The following is a 25,475-nucleotide window of genomic DNA, read 5'->3' as shown; positions in this document are numbered from 1 at the left end:
CTGAGGCGAGCCCTAGAGGGCGGGATGGTTGCGAACCGCCGGCAGGGGCTTCCGGTAGCGAGTAGCCGTGATTGGTGGAGGCCAGGACGGGGGGCGGGGCACCGGGAAATTCGAATGGGAGAGGCGGGCCAACGGAGGGAGCGGAATGGACGCGGGGGGTACCGCGCAGCTGAGGCGACGCGAGATGGCGGCGGCGATCTCAGGTACGCGAGCCCGGCCTGGGCAGGACGCCGAAGTCTGGAACCTGGTGGAGTAATGTGCCGGAGCCTGGTCCGGGTTCTGCGGGTTGTCGGGGAGAGGCCGAAATGGCGCGGGGGCGGGGAGGGGAGGGGAAGGTGGGAGTCTCGAGCTGGTCAGCGCACCTCGCTCTTCCCTTCTCACTTGTTTCCAGCCCTCCGTGCGGGTCAATTGACCGTGTTAAAACACCCAGTTCCGATATAGAGCTTTGTTTGAGCCTAGCGCACTTTTCCTCTGTGAGCTTCCAGTTTCTTTGTAGAATGGGGACAGTTACCCCTGTCGGGAGATTATGTGAGTAAGCGAGCGAAGAGTGGCTGACACTGACCGTAGGGACCAGACGAAAGGAGCTGGATGCGCATTTTGCGAGGGGAGGGTTCTGTGTATGACGTGCTGTTTGGGTGAGCGGAGATCCCTGGGAGACGCTGGAGGGCAGGCCGAGGCACAGCAGCTGGGTGTGAGTTGACAGTATAAGATGTGCCCAGATCACAAATAGGGGTAATAAGGGACTGTTTCCTTTCGCTCTAGCCGTGGAAGTCAGTGCTATTTTAGGGTTGGAAAGGCTGTTGGGACATTGCGAATCTTGTATGTTGTGAGTGTTTGTTTACAGATGTCTCTGCTCTCTTCCGGTCCACTGAATTCTGGTCATTGATTATGATAGATGCCATAGTAATTGATTTGAGTCCCCTGCTGTTGGTCAGGCCCCATGGAGAAACAAAGCTGTCTAGCAGAATGTCAAACACATGTTGAGCCCTTGCTAGGTGCCAGGCACAGTTGTAAGCACATTGCGGTGATGAATCGTTTAATTGCTACACAATGCGATAAGGTGGTTGGTTGTTATTGTCCCTGTTTTACAGATGAGGAAACTGAGGCATAGATGGGTTAAATAGCTTGCTCAAAGTTAACACAACTAGTGAATATTGGGGTCTGAATTCTCAGGCAGTCCTACTCTAGGGCCTCTGCTCTTAACCATTATGCCCAAGCACATGATACTCCTGCTTTTGGAGCACGGCCTCCCTCCCCTCACTTTTCCGACACCCACTGTGCCTGGTACATAGTAGATATGGTTAAAATGCTTGAATGAATATTGACCCTTCTCCCAGACAAGTTTATAATCTGTTTCAGTGGATAATCGTATAAATATATGCTATCATGAAAAGCAATGAGAGATATGTATAAACTGCGATAGAGAGTGTAAAATCTGAAGTAAGTAAACCCTTGGATATTCTGGGAGGACCTAATTAACAGAAGTGATATTTGAAGTGGGTTTCAAGGGTCGGATAGGAGTTTATCAGGCCTCAGCTGGATGAAAAGACCACCGAGTGATTTATTTATGATGTATAAAGAGGCCAATGATGCTGTCTTTGGCTCAATTTCCTCATCAATAAAAGAGGAGTTAAACCAAATGAAGTTGGGGAATTGTGAGAGGGAGGAAATTAGAAGAAGTAAGTGCTAGCCTTGCCCAACCCTTAAAGTTGCTTTTATGACGAAAGGGATAGACTCTTGTACTATAAGCACTTGTATACATGTGCCTCTCCTTTTCTTCTCCCTTGGGCTGTGAGCTTTGGGACAGGAATGGCAGGGAGCCATTTTTATGAAGAAAACAAGAAACAAGACAATGCTTTATGTTCATTCACCAAAACTTAATTTGTTCAGCAAATATTCCTTGAGAACTACTCTGTGCCAGGCACTGGGGATATAAAGGTGACCAGAGTAAGACTTGTTGTCACTGAGTTCACAGTCAGATGGAGCACAGAGACACATCTACAGTTACAGTGGGATGTCATGAGTGCTTGGATGGAGGAGCCAGAGAGCCATGGACACAACTTCATGGGAGAGTAATTTTACAAAAGAGGGTTTTTTAGAGGAAGTAAGGTGTATTTACCTCAGTCACATGGCGAGTGGTGATGAGAAGGAAGATACTTCGGGGAGAGAGGATAGCATGTGCAAGGGTGCAGAGGTGTGAGAGAACTGGGCATGTTGTAGGAACTGTAGGAAGGTCATTGTGGCTGAGAGCTTATAGTGCAAGGGAGGAAGTGGGAAGAGAGCGATTGGAGGGGAGTGAAACTAGAGGAAGGGAGACCAATGTGGGAGACTGTTGAGATGATGGTTGCCTTTGCGAAGATTGTGCAGTGGGGTAGAGAGAAGTGGACTCCTCTAAAAAGGCAGAATTGACAGATACTGAATAACTGATGTAGAAGGTGAGAAAGAAGCTGGAGTTAAGGAAGACTCCCGTCTTTGGGGTTGGTTCCGTTCATTTACACTAGAGAGCATAGGAGGAGGACCAGGTGGCAAGAGAGCTGGGGAAGGGTTCAGTTTGGGATAGGTGGGGTTTGAAGTACCTTACGACTTCAAGAGGAGGTGTAAGAGGAGGTGGGGGGGGGTGCAGAATGTTACTGGCATGTGTGTTTAGCATAGATGTGCTAAACACCCTGTAGTGCACAGGACAGCCTCACTACAAAGAATTATGTAGCCCAAAATATTAGGGCCAAAGTTGAGTGACCTCAGGCTAGAGAAAGGATAGAAGGAGCCTGGAAAAATATTTAAGATTGGCAGAAACTTAGAAGGAGTAAGCAGAGAGCTGTTCACCTTGGCCCTCTGGCGTGGAAACTAGGGGAAAGTGTATTTTTCAAAGGAAGGCAGATCGAGGGTGTCCAATCTTACTGGGAAGTCAAATAGGTTGGGGACCAGGCATGTCCACTGGATTTAGCATTAGGGAAGTTATTAGTGACCCTGCTGAATGGTGAGGGCTGAAGTGAATTGCTACGTGGAGGAGTGGGTAACAAGAGTAAATAAGTAAAAGAGTGTAATAATAACAATAACTAATATTTACTGAGCCCCTGATGCCACCCACTGTGCCAAACATTGTATGTACATTCTTTTTTTGACTTCTCACAATCTTATGATACTGTTATTTTATAAGGAGAAACAGGCTTGCAACAGTGAAGAAGGCTTCCCAAGCTCACACAGCTACTGGGTGGGTGGAACTTGTCTCTGACTCCCAGGCCCATGGGGATACAAAGATGAGCTGAGAAGGTCTGGGGACTCATACAATGAACTTCAGAGTTAGACCTTCATTTGAAGCTCTGTCACTAGGTAGCTGTTGACCACAGGCAAGTTAGCCAACCTCTCTATACTGAGGTTTCTACATTTGGAAAATGAAAGATGAATATAAAATAAAACACCAAGGCTTTTACCAATGTACCAAATGCCATTCTGAGCACTTTGACATGAATTACCTCATTTATTCCCTTAGCAACCCAGCGAGTACATATTTATTCCCATTTTACAATTGTGGAAACTGAGGCACAGGAATAGACCATTATGTACCCGTTTCCTTGTAAGTGGCAGAGCTGGGCTTTGAACCCAGGCCATCTTACCTTGAATAACGAACCTACTTATTGTGTGCTGGTTACTGTGTTGGTATTTTACATGTTACTTCTTTTAATTCTCATTAAGCCTCTCCGAGGCCCACCCCACCCCATTGTATAAACAAAGAAAACCAGAGCACCTGGATGTTAAGTCACTTGCCCAAGGTCACAAGCTAACAAGTGTTAGAGCTGGAATTGAAATTCAGCTCTGTCTGACCCAAGTACATCACCACAGACTTCCCCTTCCCCTTAAACTTCCTTAAATGTGTCTGTATCTGCCAACTTTCTCTGTTCTCCCCCAAACCCTGGGAAAGATAGGCAAGGAGAAGCCCCTGCACACATTTCTGACAAGTCAGTGAACCTCTCTGCACCTTAGTGTTCTCACCTGCATGGGTGCATCTGCAGGTTTCTCTTGTCACGGACTTTCAGGACTCCTGAGGATCGAGCGAAAACTAGATGCCCAAGTGCCTTGTAAACCATGGAATGAGAAGGGGTATTACCGGCTTCGTTTGTCAGATAACGGAGCAGAAGCCCAGGTTTTGTAGGCCATCCGCTTATGGGCATGCCTTATGTGTAAGATTCTCAGCCAGGGTAGTCTGCCCACCTTTTCATCTTGCTGTTCCTGTGTTGGTCACACATACCAGCCTCTTGCCTTCTCTGAGGCCTATGGCCCCGACAACCAGCTTTTACCACTAGAGAAAGGGAGAGAGTCAGAGATGCCAAGAACTTTCCCAATAGGCAATATGGCATCCTCACTGAAAGCAGATTTTTGGAGGCAAAGAGATCCAGGTTGGAATTCGGCTGTTAGCTGTGAGGTACTGTGTGGTATCCTCCACCATAAAATAGAGAAATACCCTCCTCATGAGATATTTTTTAGCTCATTCAGTCCTCATGAAAATAAGGAGGCTATTTGTTGTTGTTAAATTTTTATTTTTTTTAAGTAGTCTCTATACCCACTGTGGGGTGCGAACTCACCACCCCAGGATCAAGAGTCTCATGCTCTACTGACTGAGCTAGCCAGGCACCCCAAACAGGCTTTTTTTTTTTTTTTTTTTTTTTTTAAGTAAGCTTCCTGCCTAGTGCAAAGCCCAACATGGGGCTTGAGCTTATGACCCTAAGATCAGGGCCTGAGCTGAGATCAAGAGTCAGATGACAACGAGCCACCCAGGCGCCCCCCTCAAAACAGGCTTTTTTAAAAAAGTTTTATCTTGTGTTTTCTGATAAAAATATTTATAATCTCTCTTTTTTTTAATGACTTAAATTTAATTATTGGAAGCAAACTAAACAGAAAGCTTACAACAGAGGAGGATTGCATGTTAATGCCTTTTGCAGACTGAGCTGGGGCAGAAAGGGACTGGGCTGCCTTTCAACCTCATCCCTTCCAAACAAAGGTGTCCATCCACAGTGTTACTTATTTTTTTAATGCAAACATTAGAGCATCACAGAACTGGGTAACAAAAGAAACCCACATAAGCTCCATCAAGAGAAAACCATCAGTTTTGTGTATGTAACACACATGTACAGGTAAGTGTGTGTTGTAAACCTCAGGTGAGAAATAGAAGCACAGAAGAGTCAGGCAGTTCATTGACTGGTTTTGGGAGGGGCAAATGTCAGCTCTTTTTATCCTTACGAGATGCTGGTCTACAACACCTTGGCAATCCAAAGCATGTCCTACCAGCAGCATCCACACCATCTGGCAGTTTGTTACAAATGCAGAATCTCAGGCATCATTCCAGGGACGGAAGTGAAATCGGCATTTTAACAAGAGCTTCCAGGTTACTTGTGTAAACACGGCAATCTACTCCCCACTGGACTTATTTGTGGAGCAAGGAAAGAACTGGGCCAAGTTGGGGACACCCACAGTACAGCCAGGGTGGAAAGAGCTTCCCCGAAATGAGCTGTGGCCCCTGGCCCTCCCATGGTGTCCCCACGACCTTAGCCTCCAGTCCATCTTCCCTGCCCCTCTGTCAAGGTTATGTGGGTCTCTAGTCTACTTAAGATGCTGGGGTTTTGTTTTGTTTTCAGGCTGTGCTTACTCTTTCGAGGAGCAAAAAGACAAAATGTAGGCTATGAAACAAGGTGCGACAGCCACAAGGCCCCAGGTGTAAAATACCGACGTGCTCAGAAGAGCTGCTGCACCTCCATAAGCCTCTTTGTTGGTAAAATGGCACTAAGAGGGGACACCACGGGACACCGTGAAGATTAAAGTGTACCTGACATGTAGCCAGTGCTTACTGTTAATGTTTGCTAAGTACATGATATGGTTTGCAACCCCTGACCTGTATGTAGGTAATCTCTGTCCTCCAACCCCCACCGTACTCCTCCTGAGACCATGTATCTGATTCATCTTTGTCTTCCATCCTGCCCTTCTCTGCTCATCCTCACTAACAGAACACAGAGTCCCGCCTCACCAGTTCTCCAGGGGGCCATGCTTTCACACCATCATGCTTTTGCATATGCCATTCCTCCTGCCTGGAATGCTGGGCAAGCTGCTATTCATCCGTCAGAGCTCAGCTCTATCAAGTAGCTCTTCCTGTAAGACTCCTACCGTTACCTCTCTGCAAAGCCGGCTCCTGCAACTTCTGTGCTACCACCGTATTTCATGCCTAAAAACCTCCCTTCTCTCCTCTAGGAGCTGGTCGCTGTCGGCTAAGCAAGGTGGGGGCTGGCCGGCGCCCACCTCCAGCTCGGGTAAGGGTGGCCGTGAGGCTGCGACCATTTGTGGATGGGACAGCTGCAGCAGGTGAGCCCCCTTGTGTGCGGGGCCTGGACAGCTGTTCACTAGAGATTGCCAACTGGAGGAACCACCAGGAGACTCTCAAATACCAGTAAGGTTCAGGCCACTCTTCCCTCCTGTCCCTCTCCTCTCTCCTAGCTCACGTTATCACTTGCCCAGACAGTTTCTCAGACGTGCCTTTTTAGAATCTCCACTTTTCATAGCACAACTTTGTTCCCCACACCTTCGTTTGGGCTTTCAGAAATGTTCATAGGTGCCCACTTGTGACCAGTGTTCTGTAGGATACTTGGGGAAAGACTGGCAGCTGAACCAGATTTATATTACTATTCAGTCTCATGGGGGAAATAGGCACAAAGTGGGGAAGGAGTAGCAAGGGTGACCAGGGGAGCCCCAGCTAGGATCAGGGAGGTGTGGGAAGGGTGGGAGGAACATAGACCAGCCAGCCAGCCAGCCAGCCCAGGCTGCAGCTGGGTGTGACAGAAGCCATCCGGATTTGGGGACAGAACTTACAAGGGCAGCTACCTTAAAACCCCACTGGAGGTGGAAAGTTGAGACTTTTCGGCCTGTCGTTCTAGGCTAGGGGGTGGCAAACTACGGCCTGCAGGTCAAATCTGACCAGGAGTCTTTTTTTTGTAATAAAAGCTTTATTGGAACAGAACCACACGTGTTCATTTGCATACGGTCCACGGCTGCTTTCTGACTATAATGACAGAGTTGAATAGCTGCAAAAGGAATCCTGTGGCTCACCAAGCCTAAAATATTTATTAGCCGGCTCTTTACAGAAAAAGTTTGACAACCTCATTCTAGGCCCTTGGTAGTTGGACTTGTTTCTTACCAGCCTCATTCCCCCCAACACAGGCTACACTCCACTTAAAATACTAATCTCTGCTGTGGCCTCAGCCACGGCTTCTCTACCGGAGTATAGAGAGTAGACTGCAGGTGAGTGGAGTCTCTCCTAGTCAGAAGCAGCATCCTCTGCGCCATCGTGGTGTACCAATACTGCTTCCTGTATACACTGTGTTGGGGGAAAGATCAGGAAGCCCTGCTCTCGCACACCATGCCTTCTCTGTGCTATTTTTTTTTTAAGTTTTGTTAATGTTTATTTATTTTGACAGAGAAAACGCGAGCGGGGAAGGGGGCAGAGAGAGGAGAGAGAATCCCAAGCAGGCTCCCTCGCTGTCTGTGAGATCTCACGAACAGTGAAGATCATGACCTAAACCAAAATCAAGAGTTGGACACTTGACTGACTGAGCCACCCAGGCACCCCTGTGTGCTCTTTTTGATACGTGGAATATCTTTCTCCTCTCTGTCTCTGGCAAAATCCTCTTTGCTCAAGCAGACTCACTTATTCTTTCTAGTGTGTCCTCCTCTTCGTTTCCTGAATCCCAACAAAGGATGGGTATCTTTCTATCCCACCAGACTACAGAACTCCCAAGATCAGGGCATCAGATTCATCTCTTTATTTCTAACACCAGTACAGAGACAGGAACAGGACAGGTGTTCAGTGGGTGCTTTCTAAGGTCTTTATGCAAGAAAAGGGATAGAGACTCTTTTAAATCCGTGGCTAGTATTACCCTGTAAGTCTGGGTGAGAATGGAACCCTCCACTAATTCCCTCCATTTTTCCTGTCTGCAGGTTTGATGCCTTCTATGGAGAAAGGAGCTCTCAGCAGGACGTCTATGCGGGATCAGTGCAGCCCATCCTGAGGCACTTGCTGGAAGGGCAGAATGCCAGTGTGCTTGCCTATGGGCCCACAGGGGCAGGTGAGGGAGCCAGATAGGGAATAGCCATGGGTCAGAAAGGGCTTCAGAGTGGGGAGGAAGATCTCACAGCGATCTCCACTCTTTCCCCAGGGAAGACGCACACAATGCTGGGCAGCCCAGAGCAACCTGGAGTGATTCCCCGGGCTCTCATGGACCTCCTACAGCTCACAAGGGAGGAGGGCGGCGAGGGCCGGCCATGGGCTCTCTCTGTCACTATGTCCTACTTAGAGATCTACCAGGAAAAGGTGAGCACCCCCCCACCCCGGCCCCCACTCTGGTTGGGGAGGGAAGAGACAAAAGTCAGAATAAGATCCAGTTCTTAAGCATGAAGCTCTGCTCTAGCAAGGAGGCAAGACCCGGAAAAACAGGTTGAGGTAGCAGATGGTACAACTCTGACAGCCCAGCAGAGAAAAGGAGACTGGTGCCCAGGAAGTAAGTGGCCTGTGTCTGCAGAACCCGCCCTACCTCTCACTGCTCCGATAGGTATTAGACCTCTTGGACCCTGCATCAGGAGACCTGGTGATCCGAGAAGATTGTCGAGGAAACATCCTGATTCCGGGCCTCACACAGAAGCCCATCACTAGCTTCGCTGATTTTGAGCGGCACTTCCTGCCAGCCAGTAGAAACCGGACTGTAGGAGCCACCCGGCTCAACCAGCGCTCCTCCCGCAGTCATGCTGTGCTCCTGGTTAAGGTGAGGCCCGCCGACAGGGTGAGGACCCGGGAAGCCCCTAGAACCTGAACTAAGTTGGGGGTCCTTGCTCTTAACTCCAGGTGGATCAGCGGGAACGTCTGGCCCCATTCCGCCAGCGGGAGGGTAAACTCTACCTGATTGACTTGGCTGGTTCAGAGGACAACCGGCGTACGGGTAACAAGGGTCTGCGGTTGAAGGAAAGTGGAGCTATCAACTCGTCCCTGTTTGTACTGGGCAAGGTGGTGGATGCGCTGAACCAGGGCCTCCCTCGCGTGCCTTACCGGGACAGCAAGCTCACTCGCCTGTTGCAGGTCAGGCCACCCACCTCAGGGGAAAAGGGGCTGGAGAAGGAGGTTCTTAGGTGTGCTGGGAGGGTGGGGAACAGCAGTCAAGAAATGAAAACGTTGGGGGATGCCTGGGTGGCTCAGTTGGTTGAGCCTCCAGCTCTTGATCTCACAGTTCCTGGGATCGAGCCCTGCTGACAACAGCAGAACCTGCTTGGGATTCTCTCTCTCCCTCTCTCTCTGCCCCTGCCCTGCTTGCACTCTCTCTCTCTCTAAACAAACATTAAAAAAAACAAAAAAACGGAAATGTGGGGTTTCTGATCTGCCTATCCTGCCCATCCCCATCCCTCAGGATTCTCTGGGTGGCTCAGCCCACAGCATCCTCATTGCCAACATTGCCCCCGAGAGACGTTTCTACCTAGATACAGTCTCTGCGCTGAACTTTGCTGCCAGGTCCAAGGAGGTGATCAATCGTCCTTTTACCAACGAGAGTCTGCAGCTTCGTGGTGAGGACTGGGGTTGGCAAGAGTGGAAAAGCCAGATCTGGACAGCTGGGGAGTTTGCTAACTCTGCCAAGCATCAGCATAGAGGCTGACCGCCCCCCCCCCCCCCCGCCCCACATCTTTCCTAGTCTTGGCACCCATTAAACTGTCTCAGAAAGAACTGGTAGGCCCATCAGAGGCAAAGAGAGCCCGAGGCCCTGAGGAAGAGGAGATTGGGAGTCCTGAGCCCACAGCAGCTCCAGCCTCTGCCTCTCAGAAACTCAGGTGAGCAGAGTGGGAGGGGCCTTGGGTATATTCCCTGTTCTGTTGTGTCTGGGTTGGGTGCAGGGCAGTAGTGGGTTTAGTCTGTGAACTTGTTCCTCATTGAATTCACCCCAAATCCTACTCTACCGAATTCACTGAAGTGCTAAGGTCAATCTCTGTCCTTGGTGCTGCTGCCCGGGGCCTGAAGGAAGCCTCCTCCTTGAGTTCCTAGCCCCTCCCTTTCCATTTTCCAATCCCTTTAGGCAGTCAGCAAAACCTCCCATTTGGGGGCAGCTCTTTCTGATTCAAGAAGTAATCTAGATCAGGTCTTTCAGGTCTAGAGGATAAGTGCAAAGCAAAGAGACAAGGAGGAGATGAAGAGCCATGTGTCCCTGAGACCTCTCAGTCTGTGCGTTAGAGTCCAGCATCTCCAGGACCCTACAAGGAGCCCGTTGCTATCTAACTTTGCTTCTAACCTCAGTCCAGAGTCACTGAGTCCCTCCCTTCTGTGTGTATGGCGAGTCTCCCTAGTTCTGATGGCCCCAGCTCATGGCCCAGTATGCTTGAATCCTTAGGTCACTGCTGTTTAGTGGTCTTGCCTAGCTTTCTGTGTCTGGCCACCTGGCCCCCCCTAATAATTCTAGGGAGCCAGCCGCAGTTTTTACTTTGCCCAGTTTCTACCCAAGCCCAAGTACAGTCTCTCTAAACTGTAAGTCTAAAGACTAGTGAATAGGGGTGACCAGAGGAGGTCAAGGATTAGTACATCCTCTGCCCTGGGGAGGCTGCTGTAGTTGAGGATGGATGGCATATAGCAACAGGTGCTTGCTTGCTTGCTTAGAACTCCATGTCAGTTTTGTCTCTCCCAAGCTATTTGTCAGCAGAAATGTACACCCCTGCACATGTGAATGGGCAAAGCTCAGAGATGGGGCACATCAGACCTAGTCAGACCTTGACCTCGGGCTCTAAAGGAAAGAAGACTAGAACATCAGTATATGATGGAGGGTAGGTAGTACAGGATGCAGTAAGGAAAGAGGAGCTGCTTCTGTGAGAGCCAGGAAGGAAGAAATGACTTCTGGTATTCACCCATATTTTCTGATCCTGCTCTTCCTAGGCACTTGCACACAAAGAACAGGGCAGTCCCTGTCCTTGAGCTAGTTCACAGTATAGGAAAGAAGATATACAATCAAGCTGGGTTTTACGGGAAAGGTGGTATCAGATTGACTTTTGAATGATAATTGTGAGGGGAAAACTTCCAGGCAGAAGGAACAAATGTTAGGCATTATGCTCAGATTAAGTCAGGACTCAGCTCGAATATGCCTTTCCTACTGCCCATGGGAAGAAGGCTTGGCATTTGAGGTCTGCAGCGGCTTTCAAAGCCCTGCTGAGGATGACTTCCTTTGTGAATCTTTCCCCACATGCTCCTCCAATAAAAGCACACAGCCCTTGCTGTCACCTTATCACAGTCTCTTCTTCCCCATTAGACTGTGAGTGCCTATAGGGCAGGGAGTGTCTTAGAGCCTGAACACCTACAACTCAAGTGTTCATTAAATACTTGTTCTCGGGGCGCCTGGGTGGCGCAGTCGGTTAAGCGTCCGACTTCAGCCAGGTCACGATCTCGCCGTCCGTGAGTTCGAGCCCCGCGTTGGGCTCTGGGCTGATGGCTCAGAGCCTGGAGCCTGTTTCTGATTCTGTGTCTCCCTTTCTCTCTGCCCCTCCCCCGTTCATGCTCTGTCTCTCTCTGTCCCAAAAATAAATAAAATTTGAAAAAAAAAAAAAAAATTTAAAAAAAATAAATAAATAAAAAATAAATACTTGTTCTCATCGGATCTCCTAGCATCCCTGAGAGGTTACCTGGGCAAGTAGTGATTGATCCTCACTCACTTAATGAAGACACTGCACCCAGAGAGTCTGAATGACTTGCTCAGGGTTGCCCAGCAACTTAATAGCAGAATCTGGAATCACAGAATACACCAATTTAAGGCATAATGAAGGGAACCCTGCTGTAGAGAGGGCGATAAGAGGAGAGGTGGGTGTGGAGTAACCTTTGTCTGCTCAGCCCCCTACAGAAGCTGAGCAGCATGGACCCAGCTGTGCTGGAGCGCCTCCTCAGCTTGGACCGTCTCTTGGGCTCCCAGGGGAGCCAAGGAACCCATGGGCTGAACACCCCGAGGCGAGAGCGGATGGTGCTCATGAAGACCATGGAAGAGAAGGATTTGGAGATTGAGGTAAGTGTTGGGCAGGTGGGGCTGGGATTCCTATTGGCCTTGAGAAGCAATCTGAGGATCTTCAAATAGGGAAGGACACTGAAAGGCTGGACCAGCATCCGATTTCTACCTAACCGGGAATCCCTGTTCTTCAGCTTCTGCTTGAATGTCCTTAATGTGACTGGACTTTGAAAATAATTGATCAGCTGTGAGGAGGTGAGGGGGGTGGAAATCCAGGTAAAAGGAACAATAGAAGAGACTGTCATTTTGTAACACCAGCTCAAATTAAGTTAGGACTTTCGGTCTTTCCCTTCAGTGTTTCACAAAGGGGCCCATTCCACCTCTGAGCATCCCTGATCATTAGAAAGCCCTTAATTACAGTGGCTCCAGTTGTCTCCTGGTAGCTTCTCTCCTTGGTCCTTGCCCTGCCTGCTAGGGCGTCAGAGCCCTGTACTCACTTTCCTAATCCACTGCCATCCAAGCTGCCTGAAAGTCGTTGGTTCTAGGTGACATGTCTCCTTGATCCTTTCCAATAGAGGCTGAAGATGAAGCAAAAAGAACTGGAAGCCAAGGTTTTGGCCCAGGAGGCTGCAGACCCAAAGGATAAAGAAAACTCCTCTCCTGCAGTGCTCCGACCGCTTGCACGCCGCACAGTCACAGTAGCTAAGCCCCTCAAAAAGGCTGTGGTGATGCCCCTGCAACTGAGTAAGTGTGGCGGTGGGGACCAGGAGGGCCAGATAACACATCTTGGAAAGGGAAGAGGTGTTTGGAGCAGCTTTCATCATGTCATTTGTGTGCTCCCACTATGTTGCAACCCCAGGGAGGGGTGAGGACTGTCTGAAACAGAGCTTGAGTGTTCTGTTCTCAGGCATTTAGTATGTTAACTAACATACAGACTAACAACAGACTACTTTCCAATACAAGAAAGGTCACATGGAAACAACAAAAGAAGAGGTTGATTTGGGATGGAGGGGACCGACCCAAGGAATCAGAAATGGGAGAACCAAGTGGCCACCAGGGAGGGTGAGAAGAAGTAGCCTCTGCCATGATTCTGGTTCACAATTCTTGCCTTCAGTTCAGGAGCAGGCGGCATCCCCAAATGCTGAGATCCATATCCTGAAGAAGAAAGGCCGGAAGAGAAAGGTGAGAGCAGCTGGAGGCTTCGGCTACACTTAGAGCGGAAAAGCGTGGGTAGTAAGCTCTAGTGAGAAGAGCACTGGCCATGGAGTCAAAACACGTACCAGCAATTTACAAGTTATTTATCCTCTGAATATGGAGACACCTCATAGGGCATTTAGGACGACATACAGTATGTACCTAGCGGAGAGGGTGTCCAACACCTGTTACTTCCCTTTCTTCTTGATGGCTCTCACTCTCAGTCAGTAGCTACTTGCTAGGTACACTGTGTAGCCTGAGTCCCACTCTCTACCAACTTAAGAGCCCACTTAGGGAAACATGACCTAAGCATTCAAGAAATGAAACAACACCGAAAAAATTACCTAAAAACTCAGATGATATGTTGGGGGCATGGGTATCATTTATCGCGTGCCTTCTGTGTTCCTCCCTAGGAGTGAAAGATGATTTTTGGAGATGAGGCAGATTTAAGAGCTTACTATGTGCTTTGTCCTCAGCAACAGTCCCCACTCTTTCACAAGTCAGATAAAATGAGAATCAGCCCAGAGAGTGACCGGGGAGGAGGGTTTTTGGACAAACACTTGAAGGAAAGAGAGGCTAGGAAGGGCGGGGAGGTAGCTGCTGTTAGGTTCCTATCCTTGGCAGAGGAGTCTAAAGCAGTTTGCTGCCACAGGCTGAATAGCAAACTCTGTTTCTGTCACTCACCTCCCCCTGCCTCATAGCTGGAGTCCCTGGATGCCTCAGAGCCAGAGGAGAAGGCTGAGGACTGCTGGGAGCTACAGATCAGCCCAGAGCTACTGGCCCATGGGCGCCAAAAAATACTAGATTTGCTGAACGAAGGCTCAGCCCGGGATCTGCGCAGCCTGCAACGCATTGGCCAGAAGAAGGCCCAGCTCATCGTGGGCTGGAGGGAGCTCCACGGCCCCTTCAGCCAGGTAACGGCCCCGCGAGGGTGGCCTGGAATGGGGGGCGGCAGAGGAGAAGCGCGGCAACCCCCCCCCCCCCCCCCCCCTGCCCCTTCCTATCGCTGCTGTCCTGCCAGGTGGAGGACCTGGAACGCGTGGAGGGCATATCCGGGAAACAGATGGAGTCGTTCCTGAAGGTGAGCCCACGGCCTGGCCCCCTCCTCTCCCTGGCCCGTGCCCCGCCCCCAGCTCTAACGCTGCTCTCCCCTCCTGTGTTGCAGGCGAACATCTTGGGTCTCGCCGCGTGTCATCGCTGCGACACCTCCTGACTGCAGGCTCCTTTCCTCACTTGGCCATTTTTTTTTAAATTCTCGTATAACCGCGTGTCGTGTAAATACAGTTTTTACTCTGGTGCTTCAGCCTGATTCTTGGGACTACGGGGGTGGGGCCAAGGGTATAATTGCCCTTGGGATGGGCCACAAGCTCCGCCGCGTAACCTCTTTCGGCGCCATCTTTGGGAAGAGCAAGCAGGAAAGAAGCGGGGCAGGATTGTAAATAAACCGCTGGAGTGGGGGAGAGGGGAAGGACGGTGGCCGAAAGGAATCAAAACACTAACGCAAAAGCCCCAGAACGACGACCGTTAGGCGGGCGCGCGCTTCGTGTTTAGCCCCGCCCCATCCGTACCCCCGGCGCGCGCTCCCCTGTTCTCCCGCTCAGCAACGACAGCGGTTTTATGCGCGTGCGCGCGAAATAACGGCCGCTGGCGGAGGGAGGAGGGGGGTGGAATCTTTGAAGGGGGGGGGAAGAGAGAAGCCGCCCTGTCTCCCGCGCGCCCACCACCTGCGCCATCGTCAGCCAATCAGCGGCCGTCTCAGGGGTCTCGCGCTTGGGGCGACTCGGGCTGCTGGGTGGCTCCCCCGTCCCTCCTCCCGCCAAGAGTCCCTCTCGTACCTCCCCCCTCCCGCTGGCCTCGCGCGCGCTCGCGCTCGCGCCCGCTCCAGCCTCTTGTGTGTCCTCGCGCCCCCCGCCCGCCCTCCCCGCGCGCAGTGTGCTCCGCTCCCCCCACCCTCCTCCTCCTTCCCCCCTCCCGCCCGCCCCGCGCGCCTCCTCCCTGGGTTCCCCCTCCCCCACCGCCGCCTCCTCCTCCTCCCGCCCCAGGGTGAGCTCGAGCCACCTCCCTCCCTCCCTCCGCCATGGATCCCGGCAACTGGAGCAGCTTCATCTTCCAGGTAACAACCCCCTCCCCCCGCCCCCCCACCCCCCCTTCCCACACCCCCTCCCGCCCGCCCTCCCTCCCGTCCCACCCCCCCTCCGCGCGCCCGGTGCGCGCGCAGCTGTCCCCCTCCCTCCCTCGCGCCCTCCCCCGCCCTCCCCGAGGCGCCGGCTGGGCGCGCGCGCGGCGGGGGCCGAGGCTGCTCCCTCGCTCCCCCCACCCCGCCCCGCCAGGCTCCAACCGCCGCCGCCGCCGCCGCCGCCGCCGCCGCCCGGGCCCCCGCCCCCTGCCCCCGGCCCCCGGCCCCGCGGGCCTCCCGCCCCCACCCAGGGGGCGTCGCCGCCGCCGTCGCCGCCGCGCTCCGCGGCCCGCCAGGCGCCCTCCTTCCCTCCCTCCCGCCGGCCGGGGTGCGCGGGCGGCGGGGCGGCCCGCGGGCCATGCGTTCGGCGCGGCCCAGCCCGGCCGGCCGGGGGCGGCGCCCCGAGCCCGGGCCCCGCGCGGCCCGCGCCCCCGGCCCCCGCTGAGCCCCGGGGGCCCCGCCGTGGCCGAGGCCATGTTCCCCGTGTTCCCTTGCACGCTGCTGGCCCCCCCCTTCCCCGTGCTGGGCCTGGACTCCCGGGGGGTGGGCGGCCTCATGAACTCCTTCCCGCCACCTCAGGGTCACGCCCAGAACCCCCTGCAGGTCGGGGCTGAGCTCCAGTCCCGCTTCTTTGCCTCCCAGGGCTGCGCCCAGAGTCCATTCCAGGTGAGTAGGGGCCGGCCGTGGCGGGCCGGGCCGGGAGGGCGCCGACCCGCGGCCGCGGCCCACACGGCGCCTTGTCTTCGCAGGCCGCGCCGGCGCCCCCACCCACGCCCCAGCCCCCGGCGGCCGAGCCCCTCCAGGTGGACTTGCTCCCGGTTCTCGCCGCCGCCCAGGAGTCGGCCGCCGCCGCGGCCGCCGCCGCAGCTGCCGCCGCCGCCGCCGCCGTCGCTGCTGCGCCCCCGGCCCCGGCCGCCGCCTCCACAGTGGACACAGCGGCTCTGAAGCAGCCGCCGGCGCCCCCGCCGCCGCCCCCGCCGGTGTCGGCGCCCGCTGCCGAGGCCGCGCCCCCTGTCTCCGCCGCCACCATCGCCGCAGCCGCGGCCACCGCCGTCGTAGCCCCAACCTCGACGGTCGCCGTGGCCCCGGTCGCATCTGCCTTGGAGAAGAAAACAAAGAGCAAGGGGCCCTACATCTGCGCCCTGTGCGCCAAGGAGTTCAAGAACGGCTACAACCTCCGGAGGCACGAGGCCATCCACACGGGAGCCAAGGCCGGCCGGGTCCCCTCGGGTGCTATGAAGATGCCCACCATGGTGCCCCTGAGCCTCCTGAGCGTGCCCCAGCTGAGCGGAGCCGGCGGGGGAGGGGGAGAAGCGGGTGCGGGCGGCGGAGCGGCCGCCGTGGCCGCGGGTGGCGTGGTGACCACGACCGCCTCGGGAAAGCGCATCCGGAAGAACCACGCCTGTGAGATGTGCGGCAAGGCCTTCCGCGACGTCTACCACCTGAACCGACACAAGCTGTCGCACTCGGACGAGAAGCCCTACCAGTGCCCGGTGTGCCAGCAGCGCTTCAAGCGCAAGGACCGCATGAGCTACCACGTGCGCTCACATGACGGCGCTGTGCACAAGCCCTACAACTGCTCCCACTGTGGCAAGAGCTTCTCCCGGTGTGCACGGGGCCTCGGCCGCCCACTCGGCGGGTGGGGAGGGAGGGACGGCTACGGAGGTGGCCTGGCCTTGGCTGGCGGGGAGGGAGGAGGTTTCTGAGGACGGGGACCGGGAGCCACTCCCCGGGAGGAGGGAGGAAAGCCTCTCCTGGTTACCAGGGAGCAGGGGGTGGTACTTAGCCAAGGAGGTGGGTCCTCCGGTTGTAAGAAAGCTTCGCGTGGGAGGAGGACCAGCCCGCCCTGCGTCAGGGGGAGGGATTTCCTGCCGCGCCAGCGCTCCGAAGCCTTGGGCTGGGGCGAAAAGGCAGGGATCTTTGGAAAGGCCGGTCGTGCTAAGTTGGGTAGAATTGGGAGCGCGTCCGCTCCCCAGGCCCCTAACCCCAACCCCAACGTGTTCCCAGGCCGGATCACCTCAACAGTCACGTCAGACAAGTGCACTCAACAGAACGGCCCTTCAAATGTGAGGTAGGAAGCCCGCCGCCTCCTGTCCCGGTTTTCATGATTTTGATCCTCATTGTAGCTGTCTGAGCTCAGCCTCTCAGACCCCCTTTTTCTCTCTCTTCTTTTTGCTTTTTCACTCCATTTTCTCATCTCTTCTTCAAGACCCTGTCATCTCACTCCCATTTCCTACAGATCAAAGATCCCCAAGGCTCTGATTCCTTTAACCTCTTGCCCCCCTCTCCCCACTCCCCAAAGCTTTAACTCTCCTGACACCCCCCACGCCCCTCCCCCCTTCCCCAGAAATGTGAGGCAGCTTTTGCTACGAAGGATCGACTGCGGGCGCACACAGTACGACACGAGGAGAAGGTGCCATGTCATGTGTGTGGCAAGATGCTGAGCTCGGCTTATATTTCGGACCACATGAAGGTGCACAGCCAGGGCCCTCACCATGTCTGTGAGCTCTGCAACAAAGGTACATGCTGAAAGATGCTGGGAGGGCCAGGGACAATGGGTAGGGGACAAAGCCAGAGGCCCTTCCACAGACGTGGGTTAAAGGTGTTGTAGTCCAGAGCTCATGGCATCTAGAGCCCTTTAGGAAGCAAATGGAACAACATCAGGAGGACTGAACCTCATTAAGTTTTGAGAGGTGTTGACTGGAGGAGATGACCTACCCGGAAGAGTCAGTCTCTGGGGGTGGGTAGGGAGGGTGGGAGCAGGACTCACTGCTGTGGGGAAGGAGTGGTCAAGAGCCAGTTCCCAAGGGTTGGAAGCCAGGGTTTCAGCTGTGTGGCCACATGTTCTGCTCTTCGGCTCCTGGGGCAAGCAGAGCGTGTTGGCAGGGGTTTAACAAGCTCGCGCCCTGCCCCAGGAGCAGAAAAAGCTGCTTTTAAACAGATTCACATATTCACGGAGTAATTGGGCTGAGACTGTATGGGGCCCTGGAGGGAGGGGACACAGCCGTCTCTGCTGAGGGTCAACTCTTCAAGTGGCTAGGAATCAGTGCGCTGTCATCCCGGAAGAGGTCCCCCAGCCACGGAGAATAGGCTCTGTGGGCACCAAGGCTAGGAAGCTGACACCACTCAACAGGCCCCAAACTTAGGGAGGGAATGTGCCCCACCAGCCCCAACAGAGTAGCTGGCCCCAGGCTACCAAGGATATGGTGGGAGGAGGACAGGGCCATCTGAGCAGGGCGTCCCCAGCCTAGGAGAACAGCCCCGTCTCTGGGGTCTCCACCTGGCTGACCCCCCATCCCCCATCCCAATCCACCCCCCCCCCCAATAGGCTTCACCACAGCAGCATACCTGCGCATCCACGCGGTGAAGGACCACGGGCTCCAGGCCCCGCGGGCTGACCGCATCCTGTGCAAGCTGTGCAGCGTGCACTGCAAGACCCCTGCCCAGCTGGCCGGCCACATGCAGACCCATCTGGGGGGGGGCCGCCCCCCCTGTCCCGGGAGACGCCCCCCAGCCACAGCCCACCTGCTGAGGGGGACCCCCGCACCCACCAGGCAAGGCGTGGGGCATGGCTGGGGGGGGTGGGATGGGTTGTGTGGGACGAGGGGGCTCAAAGGGCCCAATAGGGGATCTCAGGAAGGCCAGGGATGCCCATCCATCACTGAAGTTAGGGAGACTTCTGGGGACAGGGAAGGCCCTTCAGGACAACTGGGTAAGGATGCAGGCGGAGGCCTCTGGGGACCAAACAGGAAGTGAGCAACGGCTGTGTCCCAGGGGAGGGAGTCTGGGAATGAGTCTGGGGCAGGGGGCGAGGCTCTTGCCTTTCAGATTGTACTGTGATCTCCTGGTGTTTCTCGCTGTGCAGGTACCGGTGAGGTCTGTCCTATGGCGGCGGCGGCGGCGGCAGCTGCGGCAGCGGCGGCGGCGGCAGCGGTGGCGGCTCCCCCGACAGCTGTGGGCTCCCTCTCGGGGGCCGAGGGGGTGCCCGTGAGCTCTCAGCCACTTCCCTCTCAGCCCTGGTGAGCTCCAGGTTGGTGGCGGGGAGAGCGGAAAGTGGAGGAAAGTCCCTTGGTACCGTCTCCTCTTCCCCTCTCTTCCCACCAACTCCTCACTACTTCCCCACCAACCAAGGAGCCTCCAGAAGGAAAGGAGGAAGAGATGTTTCTTAGGGGAATTCGCTAGGTTTTAACGATTTGTTTCTCCTGCTCCTCTCTTCTCCCTGTCAGACCTGACCCCACACAAACACCTGTCCCCTCGGTTGTGTTGAAGCCCCCTGGACAGTGGGCAGGGGTGGCAGAGGACAGGAGTGGCCACTGCCCTCACCCCCTCTCCTCTCTGTAACCCCCTGCCCTGCCCTTCCAGGGATCTGTGAGCCTTCTCCTTGATGGTCCTTGCTCTCCTCCTTCCATCTCCCCCCACCCCCCACTACTGTCTGCTGCCCCTCCCTGGGGAGTTGGTGCTTTTTTTTTTTTTTTTTTTTTCAGGGGGAGGGAGGAGAGGAAGGAGGGGAATCAAAGATTCTGTCCCGGAGGGGAAAAGGTGAGATTGGAGAAGGGGCAGAAGCAGGGAAGGCAACGGTAGTACCTTCATAAGGTGGGGTTGTTTAGGGTCAGGCCCTAAACATTGTCCTACTTAGAATCTGTCAGGGGAAAACACGTCAAGGGGAGCAAAAGAAGGAGCCACTAGGGCCAGAGGCAGGATAAGAGATGGAATTTTAGGGTGCCAGGGTAAACGGGGGGATCCAGGGACTAGAGGTGCTTCCTGGGGGTGGGGGGAATGCAGTCACAGTGTCTCCCCCGTCCCTCTTCCACCCCAGCTCCAGCCCTGGCCTTTTCTTTTCATCCCTCTCCCCCAAGACAGAAGCTGTGGCCCTGGCCATGTCATCGTGTTCCTGTGTCCCCTGCATGTTCCCCACCCTTCATCCCCTCCTTTTGCGCGGACCCCATTACAATAAATTTTAAATAAAAACCTGTCTCTGACTCTGGATTGGATGAGTTGCTCTCACCAAGCCCTCTGTCCCCACCCCCAAGGAGTTTCTTCGCCGCCGGGTGTCAGTCCCAGCCTTGCTCTCGACCCAGCGTGGCTCTGGGGCGCTGGCTCCTCCCTCACCGGAGGCAGCACCAGTGGCTGCAGTCCAGATCCAGGGTGGGGCCGAGGCTCCAGTGACTGGAGAGCAGGTTCCAGGACTCCCAGGTCTCCGGGGAATACCCAATCTGGGCAGGCCCAGAATAGCCACTGGAGGTTTGAAGACGCCTGGGTTAGAAACCCAAACAGTTACCAGACAGAAATGCTGCTCTCCCCCATCCACACCCCTTGCCTGCTGCTGAGACCCCCGCCGAATACCTGCACACCCTCAAGGGCCTAAGAGGTGACGGCGGGTGGTGGAGTTGCAGAAAGGACGGGGGAAATCAGCCCCGGGACTGGGAGCAGTGAGGGCGAGAAGAAAAACCGCACTGGTCCCCACCTGTCCCTTTCACCCTAGGCGTGGCCCATTCTGCGTTTGCGGGCTCCGCGGCCCCAGCCCCCTTCCTGTTCCAGACTGCCCCTGCAGTCTCTGCCCTGGAATTCCCTTCTGAGTCCTGCTCCTGGGGCCCTGGAGCCTTCCAGCGCCCATTTCTGCTGCTGCTTCCTCGAGGGTAGAGGGACTTCCTGTACTGCAGGCTCCCCTCTCTTAAAACCCCACCCTGTTCTTCCTGAGCAGCCTAAGTTTTGCCTCATCTCCCTTCCCCTCTTTCTGCTTGTTGGGGTGCCACCACCGGGTCCCGCCTGTCTCACAGGTCCCGTCTCCTCGCAGACCCCTCTTGGTTTCCCCCGGCCCCCTGCCTCTGCCAGGACCCCCGGTGACCGTTGGCGGGAGGGGCCCGGGGCTTGGGAAGGGGGCACCCCCAGGAGGCGCGCGTGGGAAGGGGTAGGGAGGGGGCGCGAGTGGTTACCCGGCCGGTTGCCCGGGTAACGCGGGGCCTGGCACGCGTGGCTCCCTGGGGCTGGCCGGGAGGGGCGGGAGGCGAGCTAGGGGCGGGGGCGGTGCGCGGCGGCAGCGGAGCGTAGGGGAGGGGACCTGAGAGGAGCGAGAGGAGGGGACGAGCAGAGGGGAGGGGAGACCCGCCGCCTCCCTCCCTCGCTCGCTGACTCGCTCCCTCCCGGGCTGCGGCTGCTGCAACGGGGCGGCGGTGGCAGCAGCAGCGGGAGCAGTCTAGAAGCCGGCGTCGAGGTGAGACGGGGATGGACAGAGGCTGCGGGTAGGAGTGCGCGGACAGACGGCGGACGCCGGGAGGGCTGCACCGGAATGCGGGCGCCTGGCGGACTGGCTGGTGGTGCTGGGCGCGCCACGCCGATGGGAGGAGGAGGCGCCGGTTCCCCGGGGGTTGAGGGAATCCCTGAGAGAGGGGCTGAGAAGGGGCTCAGAGGAAATGCCCAGGTCCCCCAGGGAGGGGCGGGGGCGTCTGCGCCCCAGACGCGCAGTGAGAAAACTGCACCGGCGGGGCACCCAGGGAGGAGGGGAGGATGCAGAGGGAGTGGAATGTGAGTATCGGTCCTCTGCCCAGTGTGCCTGTCTGCCTGTCGGAGTGTTACGAGCGTCTGCACAGCTTGTTGATTTCGGGGTGCTGGGGCATCTGCTAGGATCTGAGAGTCTGGCTCGTAACGGGTGGACCCAGGAAGAGACCATGGGGAGGGTCCTGTTTTCAAAAGGGTTAATCTCCCCGGGGCTCTCCCAGCAGAAGACTTTGAGCAGAGCAGTCCTCCCCAGGGATGTCCCACCCTAAGGCAAAGGAAACCCCAACTTTTCTTCTTCTCCCCAGAGGCAGCCCAGGGCTGGCCCTAAGACAGGAGCATAGCCCTCTTGGGCTGCAGTGCCGAGAGCCACCTCTTTCCTCACACCAAACCTGTCTCCTCCTCTTCCAGGATTGCTGCTGTCTCTGCTGCTCCGTCCACTCCATTGAGGTCCTCTCCTCTCTCCCCTCTCAAGATGGCAGCCAGCAGCTCTGAGGTCTCGGAGATGAAGGTGATAGAAGAGGGTCCCCAAACCCAAGGAGAAGGGCCTGGCCATTCTGAAGCCGAAACTGGCCCTCTCCAGGTCCCAGCTGGGGTCCCAGATGAGCCAGAGGCCCTGCAGCCCGGCCCAGACGACACTGGGGCCCCTGTGGACTCAGAAACCAAAGCTGGACTGGCTCCAGAAACCACAGAGACCCTAACTGGGGCCCCAGGAACAGCCCAGGCCAGAGACCTCAGCTCAAGTCCAGGAGGGGAGTCAAATGCCAACCCCAGCCCCAAAGAAGCACACCAAGAGCCGGCACCCAAACCAGAAGCAAACAAAGAGGCCACTGCAGACCAGGGGTCTGATCTGGGGTCTACAGCCCCACCTGAGCCAGCCTCAGAGTCTGCTCCCAAGCTGGACACCCAGTCAGACCCTCAGCCAGACTGCCAGCCAGATTCCCAGCCCACCCCCAAGTCAGCGCTTCAGCCAGAGCCCCCTACCCAGGAGGACCCCACCCCTGAGGTCCTGACTGAGAGTGTGGGGGAAAAGCAAGAAAATGGGGCAGTGGTTCCCCTGCAGGCTGGCGATGGGGAAGAGGGCCCAGCCCCTCAGCCTCACTCGCCACCCTCAACAAAAACCCACCCAGCCAATGGGGCTCCTCCCCGCGTGCTGCAGCAGCTGGTTGAGGAGGATCGACTAGGAAGGGCTCACAGTGGGCATCCAGGATCTCCCAGAGGTAGCCTGAGCCGCCACCCCAGCTCCCAGCTGGCAGGGTCTGGGGTGGAGGGTGGTGAAGGCACCCAGAAACCTCGGGACTACATCATCCTCGCCATCCTGTCCTGCTTCTGCCCCATGTGGCCTGTCAACATCGTGGCCTTCGCTTATGCTGTCATGGTGAGCCCCATGGGACCCTGGCCCAGGCCTGCTGTGGCTCCCAGCTTCCTGCCAGCACCTGGACAGAACCCCGGGAGTAGCCTTGTCTTCCCCTCTCCTCTCTGCATGGATCTCACTTCCCAATTATGGGGATTTTCCCGGCCTCTCCCTAGGACTTTACCGTCTGAGCCACCACTGCCCTACCCCGTCAGGTGGGAGGGATGCCAAGGCGTGTTTCACACCACCTTGCTGACCTGTGCCCTCCTCCCCCTGCCTCCCCAACCCTCTTTCCTCCTTTAACCACTGTCCACGGGGCCCGCCTGTCTCCTCTGGACAACTCTTTCACCTGATCCCTGCTGGGCTGCCTTCTCCTGACCTGGGCCATGGTGCCCCACCCCTCACCCTAACCCCAGTCCCGGAACAGCCTGCAGCAGGGGGACGTGGATGGGGCCCAGCGTCTGGGCCGCGTGGCAAAGCTCTTAAGCATCGTGGCGCTGGTAGGGGGGGTCCTCATCATCATCGCCTCCTGCGTCATCAACTTAGGCGGTGAGTGGGGGTCTGGGACAGGCTGGGAGGAATGGAAGGGTTGGCAAGGGCAGCTTTACTAACCCCTACCCCTGCTCTCTCCTGTCTGTCCTCCCTACTTCTCCTTTGTCTCTCCTTGTCTCCCCCTCCCCCCCCACTGTCTCTGTCTGTCCCTCCCTCTCCTCTCCCACAGTGTATAAGTGAGGGGCTCTGCCCCGCATTCCAAGATTTTTCTTCCTGTTGGGAGCTGCCTTGGGCCCATCCTCCCCTGGGGGGAGCCCAATCGATGGCCCAGGCCCGCACCCATAGGGACCAAGGGAGCCTGAGCGGCCTTGTTTACAGCCAGCTTCTTTCCTGCTCCTGCATCCTGCCAGGCTCCTGTGCCAACCGTAGGCCTCTCTTCTTCCTGCACTGTTTCCAACCTCCCTGCACTTCTGCCTGCATCCCCTCCAGCCTCTTGGCCTCCCTATCCCTGCACTTCTGGAAACCTCCCTGCACTTCTGGAAATCTCCCTGAAGGTCTCACAAACTCTCTCTGCTCTCACCCTCCCGGCACTCCTCCCAACTTCCCGAATTCCCTGCACCTCAGCCCCAGTGTCCCCCTTTCAACTTTCACTGTCGTGGCATATTTCCCCATTCCTTTCTTCCTTCTCCCCGGTATCATCTCTCCTTCCCCTTTCACACCTTCTGCCCCCTTCCTGCCTCATCTCCCCTCAGCATTTCTTCCTCCCCTCAGGATCCTTTCCTCTTCCCTCTTGCCACCGTTTTCTCTGCAAAAACTCCAGCACGTAGGTCAGGCTGGGGGAGGGGAGCGGTATCAGGGGAGGGCTCCCCAGCCTGGGTTCCGACTATTTTCTGCTGGGCCCACCCAGGTCCTGACGCCCCCGGAGCGCCTCTGGGTCGCAGAGCTGGCAAGCCAGGCCTTGTCTGGGGACTTGTGCAGGGTGTCGTGCACTGTTGCTAGCTCTGTTCTGAACACGCACCTGCGAGGAGGAAGGGGCGTGGCTGTTGACGCTCTCCGGTCAGCCCGAGTTGACCTGCCCCACCTGGGCTTTTTAACCCGGTCAGCGAGTTTCTTAAAGGCGTCGGGACTGGGGTCATTCACGTGCTTTGTAGCGAAAGAACCCCGAAACAGATCCAAAGCTCCCAGATGCAGGGAGCGAATGAGGGGCGGGAAGCTCTGTAATTATTTTCCAAGAGGACGAGAGAGGTTTGTTGCACGCGACAGTCCGCTAGGGAGGCGGGGACCGAGCTATGACGCTGTTTGGAGTTGGCGGGTTTTGTTTTCTTAAAAAAAAAAAAAAAAAAAAAAAAAAAAAGGCGTGGGGGAACACTAAAAGTCTTTAAAAAAAAAAAAAGATACATCAAACAGATTCTCCCTCTTTGTATGCCGGATGCTGCATGAGTCTGAAACACCAATAAACGGAGACTGCATGAGACTCGCCTCTAAGCCTCAGTTGGTCCTTACGTCTGTCCGCCGCCGCCGGGGCCCGTGGCACTGCCCTCTTTCGGGCAGAACCTACTGGGTGGTGTGCGCATGCGACGACCCGGTGGCCATCTTTACTGTGGGCCGAAGCCAATTGTGCCCGAGCCTACCTGCGCATGTGCAATCCTCCCCTTGCTTTCCTTTTCCAAGTAGCTTTGGCTAGAGCGGAGCCTTCCGCGCCATCTCTGTGCGCCTGCGTACTGTGACCCTGCGCAGCCCGGGAGGCGGGTCTTAGCTCCAGGTGCGTACGGCG

General features: G+C 55.9%; 3 protein-coding genes and 2 long non-coding RNA genes across 12 annotated transcripts; 3 read left to right on the top strand and 2 right to left on the bottom strand.

Moving 5' to 3' along the window:
- Positions 1–138: 138 nt before the first annotated feature.
- Positions 139–14,482, top strand: KIF22 (kinesin family member 22). Its single transcript, XM_030301085.1, has 14 exons — positions 139–203; positions 6,238–6,433; positions 7,978–8,105; positions 8,196–8,350; positions 8,589–8,798; positions 8,879–9,109; positions 9,435–9,588; positions 9,714–9,849; positions 11,885–12,053; positions 12,569–12,737; positions 13,108–13,175; positions 13,889–14,101; positions 14,209–14,268; positions 14,353–14,482. Exons 1-14 carry the CDS (start codon positions 146–148, stop codon positions 14,398–14,400), a joined length of 1,995 nt encoding a protein of 664 aa, XP_030156945.1. The 5' UTR covers positions 139–145; the 3' UTR covers positions 14,401–14,482.
- Positions 14,483–15,189: 707 nt separating this feature from the next.
- Positions 15,190–20,335, top strand: MAZ (MYC associated zinc finger protein). Of its 4 annotated transcripts, none has more exons than XM_030301088.1 (6): positions 15,190–15,300; positions 15,943–16,029; positions 16,113–16,969; positions 17,371–17,434; positions 17,711–17,882; positions 19,229–20,335. In XM_030301088.1, the coding sequence occupies exons 1-6, from the start codon at positions 15,265–15,267 to the stop codon at positions 19,384–19,386; spliced, it is 1,374 nt and encodes a 457-aa protein (XP_030156948.1). In that variant the 5' UTR covers positions 15,190–15,264; the 3' UTR covers positions 19,387–20,335. The 4 variants fall into 4 exon arrangements, with proteins under 4 accessions (XP_030156948.1, XP_030156946.1, XP_030156949.1 ...); XM_030301086.1 differs by lacking the exon at positions 19,229–20,335 and adding an exon at positions 18,692–19,217; XM_030301087.1 differs by lacking the exon at positions 15,190–15,300 and having other exon boundaries at positions 15,805–16,029.
- LOC115504256 lies at positions 17,785–18,672 on the bottom strand. The gene is made up of 2 exons (XR_003965630.1): positions 18,134–18,672; positions 17,785–17,999 (listed from the first exon to the last, which is right to left on the bottom strand). It is a non-coding gene; the product is annotated as an uncharacterized LOC115504256 (long non-coding RNA).
- Positions 19,824–21,376, bottom strand: LOC115504257. Its single transcript, XR_003965631.1, has 2 exons — positions 21,297–21,376; positions 19,824–20,616 (listed from the first exon to the last, which is right to left on the bottom strand). It is a non-coding gene; the product is annotated as an uncharacterized LOC115504257 (long non-coding RNA).
- A 35-nt stretch (positions 21,377–21,411) lies between these two features.
- On the top strand, positions 21,412–25,459 carry PRRT2 (proline rich transmembrane protein 2). 5 transcript variants are annotated; one of them, XM_030301092.1, is made up of 4 exons: positions 21,457–21,602; positions 22,267–23,233; positions 23,626–23,758; positions 25,376–25,459. In XM_030301092.1, exons 1-4 carry the CDS (start codon positions 21,586–21,588, stop codon positions 25,426–25,428), a joined length of 1,170 nt encoding a protein of 389 aa, XP_030156952.1. In that variant the 5' UTR covers positions 21,457–21,585; the 3' UTR covers positions 25,429–25,459. The 5 variants fall into 5 exon arrangements, with proteins under 5 accessions (XP_032447515.1, XP_030156950.1, XP_030156952.1 ...); XM_030301093.1 differs by lacking the exon at positions 25,376–25,459 and adding an exon at positions 23,931–25,180 and having other exon boundaries at positions 21,458–21,602; XM_030301091.1 differs by lacking the exon at positions 25,376–25,459 and having other exon boundaries at positions 23,626–25,180.
- The last annotated feature ends 16 nt before the right edge of the window (positions 25,460–25,475 follow it).

This window comes from Lynx canadensis, chromosome E3, assembly GCF_007474595.2.
Source record: "Lynx canadensis isolate LIC74 chromosome E3, mLynCan4.pri.v2, whole genome shotgun sequence".
In the NCBI taxonomy this organism is placed as follows: Eukaryota; Metazoa; Chordata; class Mammalia; order Carnivora; family Felidae; genus Lynx; species Lynx canadensis.
The sequence above is the reverse complement of the archived record's forward strand: the minus strand, read 5'-3'. Positions and strand labels throughout refer to the sequence as shown.

Bases quoted from the DNA above. Each gene is read 5' to 3' on its own strand.
- KIF22 (XM_030301085.1), top strand. From the start codon at position 146: ATGGACGCGGGGGGTACCGCGCAGCTGAGGCGACGCGAGATGGCGGCG. The intron at 8,351-8,588 runs GTGAGCACCCCC...CTGCTCCGATAG, and splicing joins TAGAGATCTACCAGGAAAAG to GTATTAGACCTCTTGGACCC. The intron at 14,102-14,208 runs GTAACGGCCCCG...CTGTCCTGCCAG, and splicing joins TCCACGGCCCCTTCAGCCAG to GTGGAGGACCTGGAACGCGT.
- MAZ (XM_030301086.1), top strand. From the start codon at position 15,265: ATGGATCCCGGCAACTGGAGCAGCTTCATCTTCCAG. The intron at 15,301-15,942 runs GTAACAACCCCC...CCGCCACCTCAG, and splicing joins GGAGCAGCTTCATCTTCCAG to GGTCACGCCCAGAACCCCCT. The intron at 17,883-18,691 runs GTACATGCTGAA...CCCCCCCAATAG, and splicing joins CTGTGAGCTCTGCAACAAAG to GCTTCACCACAGCAGCATAC.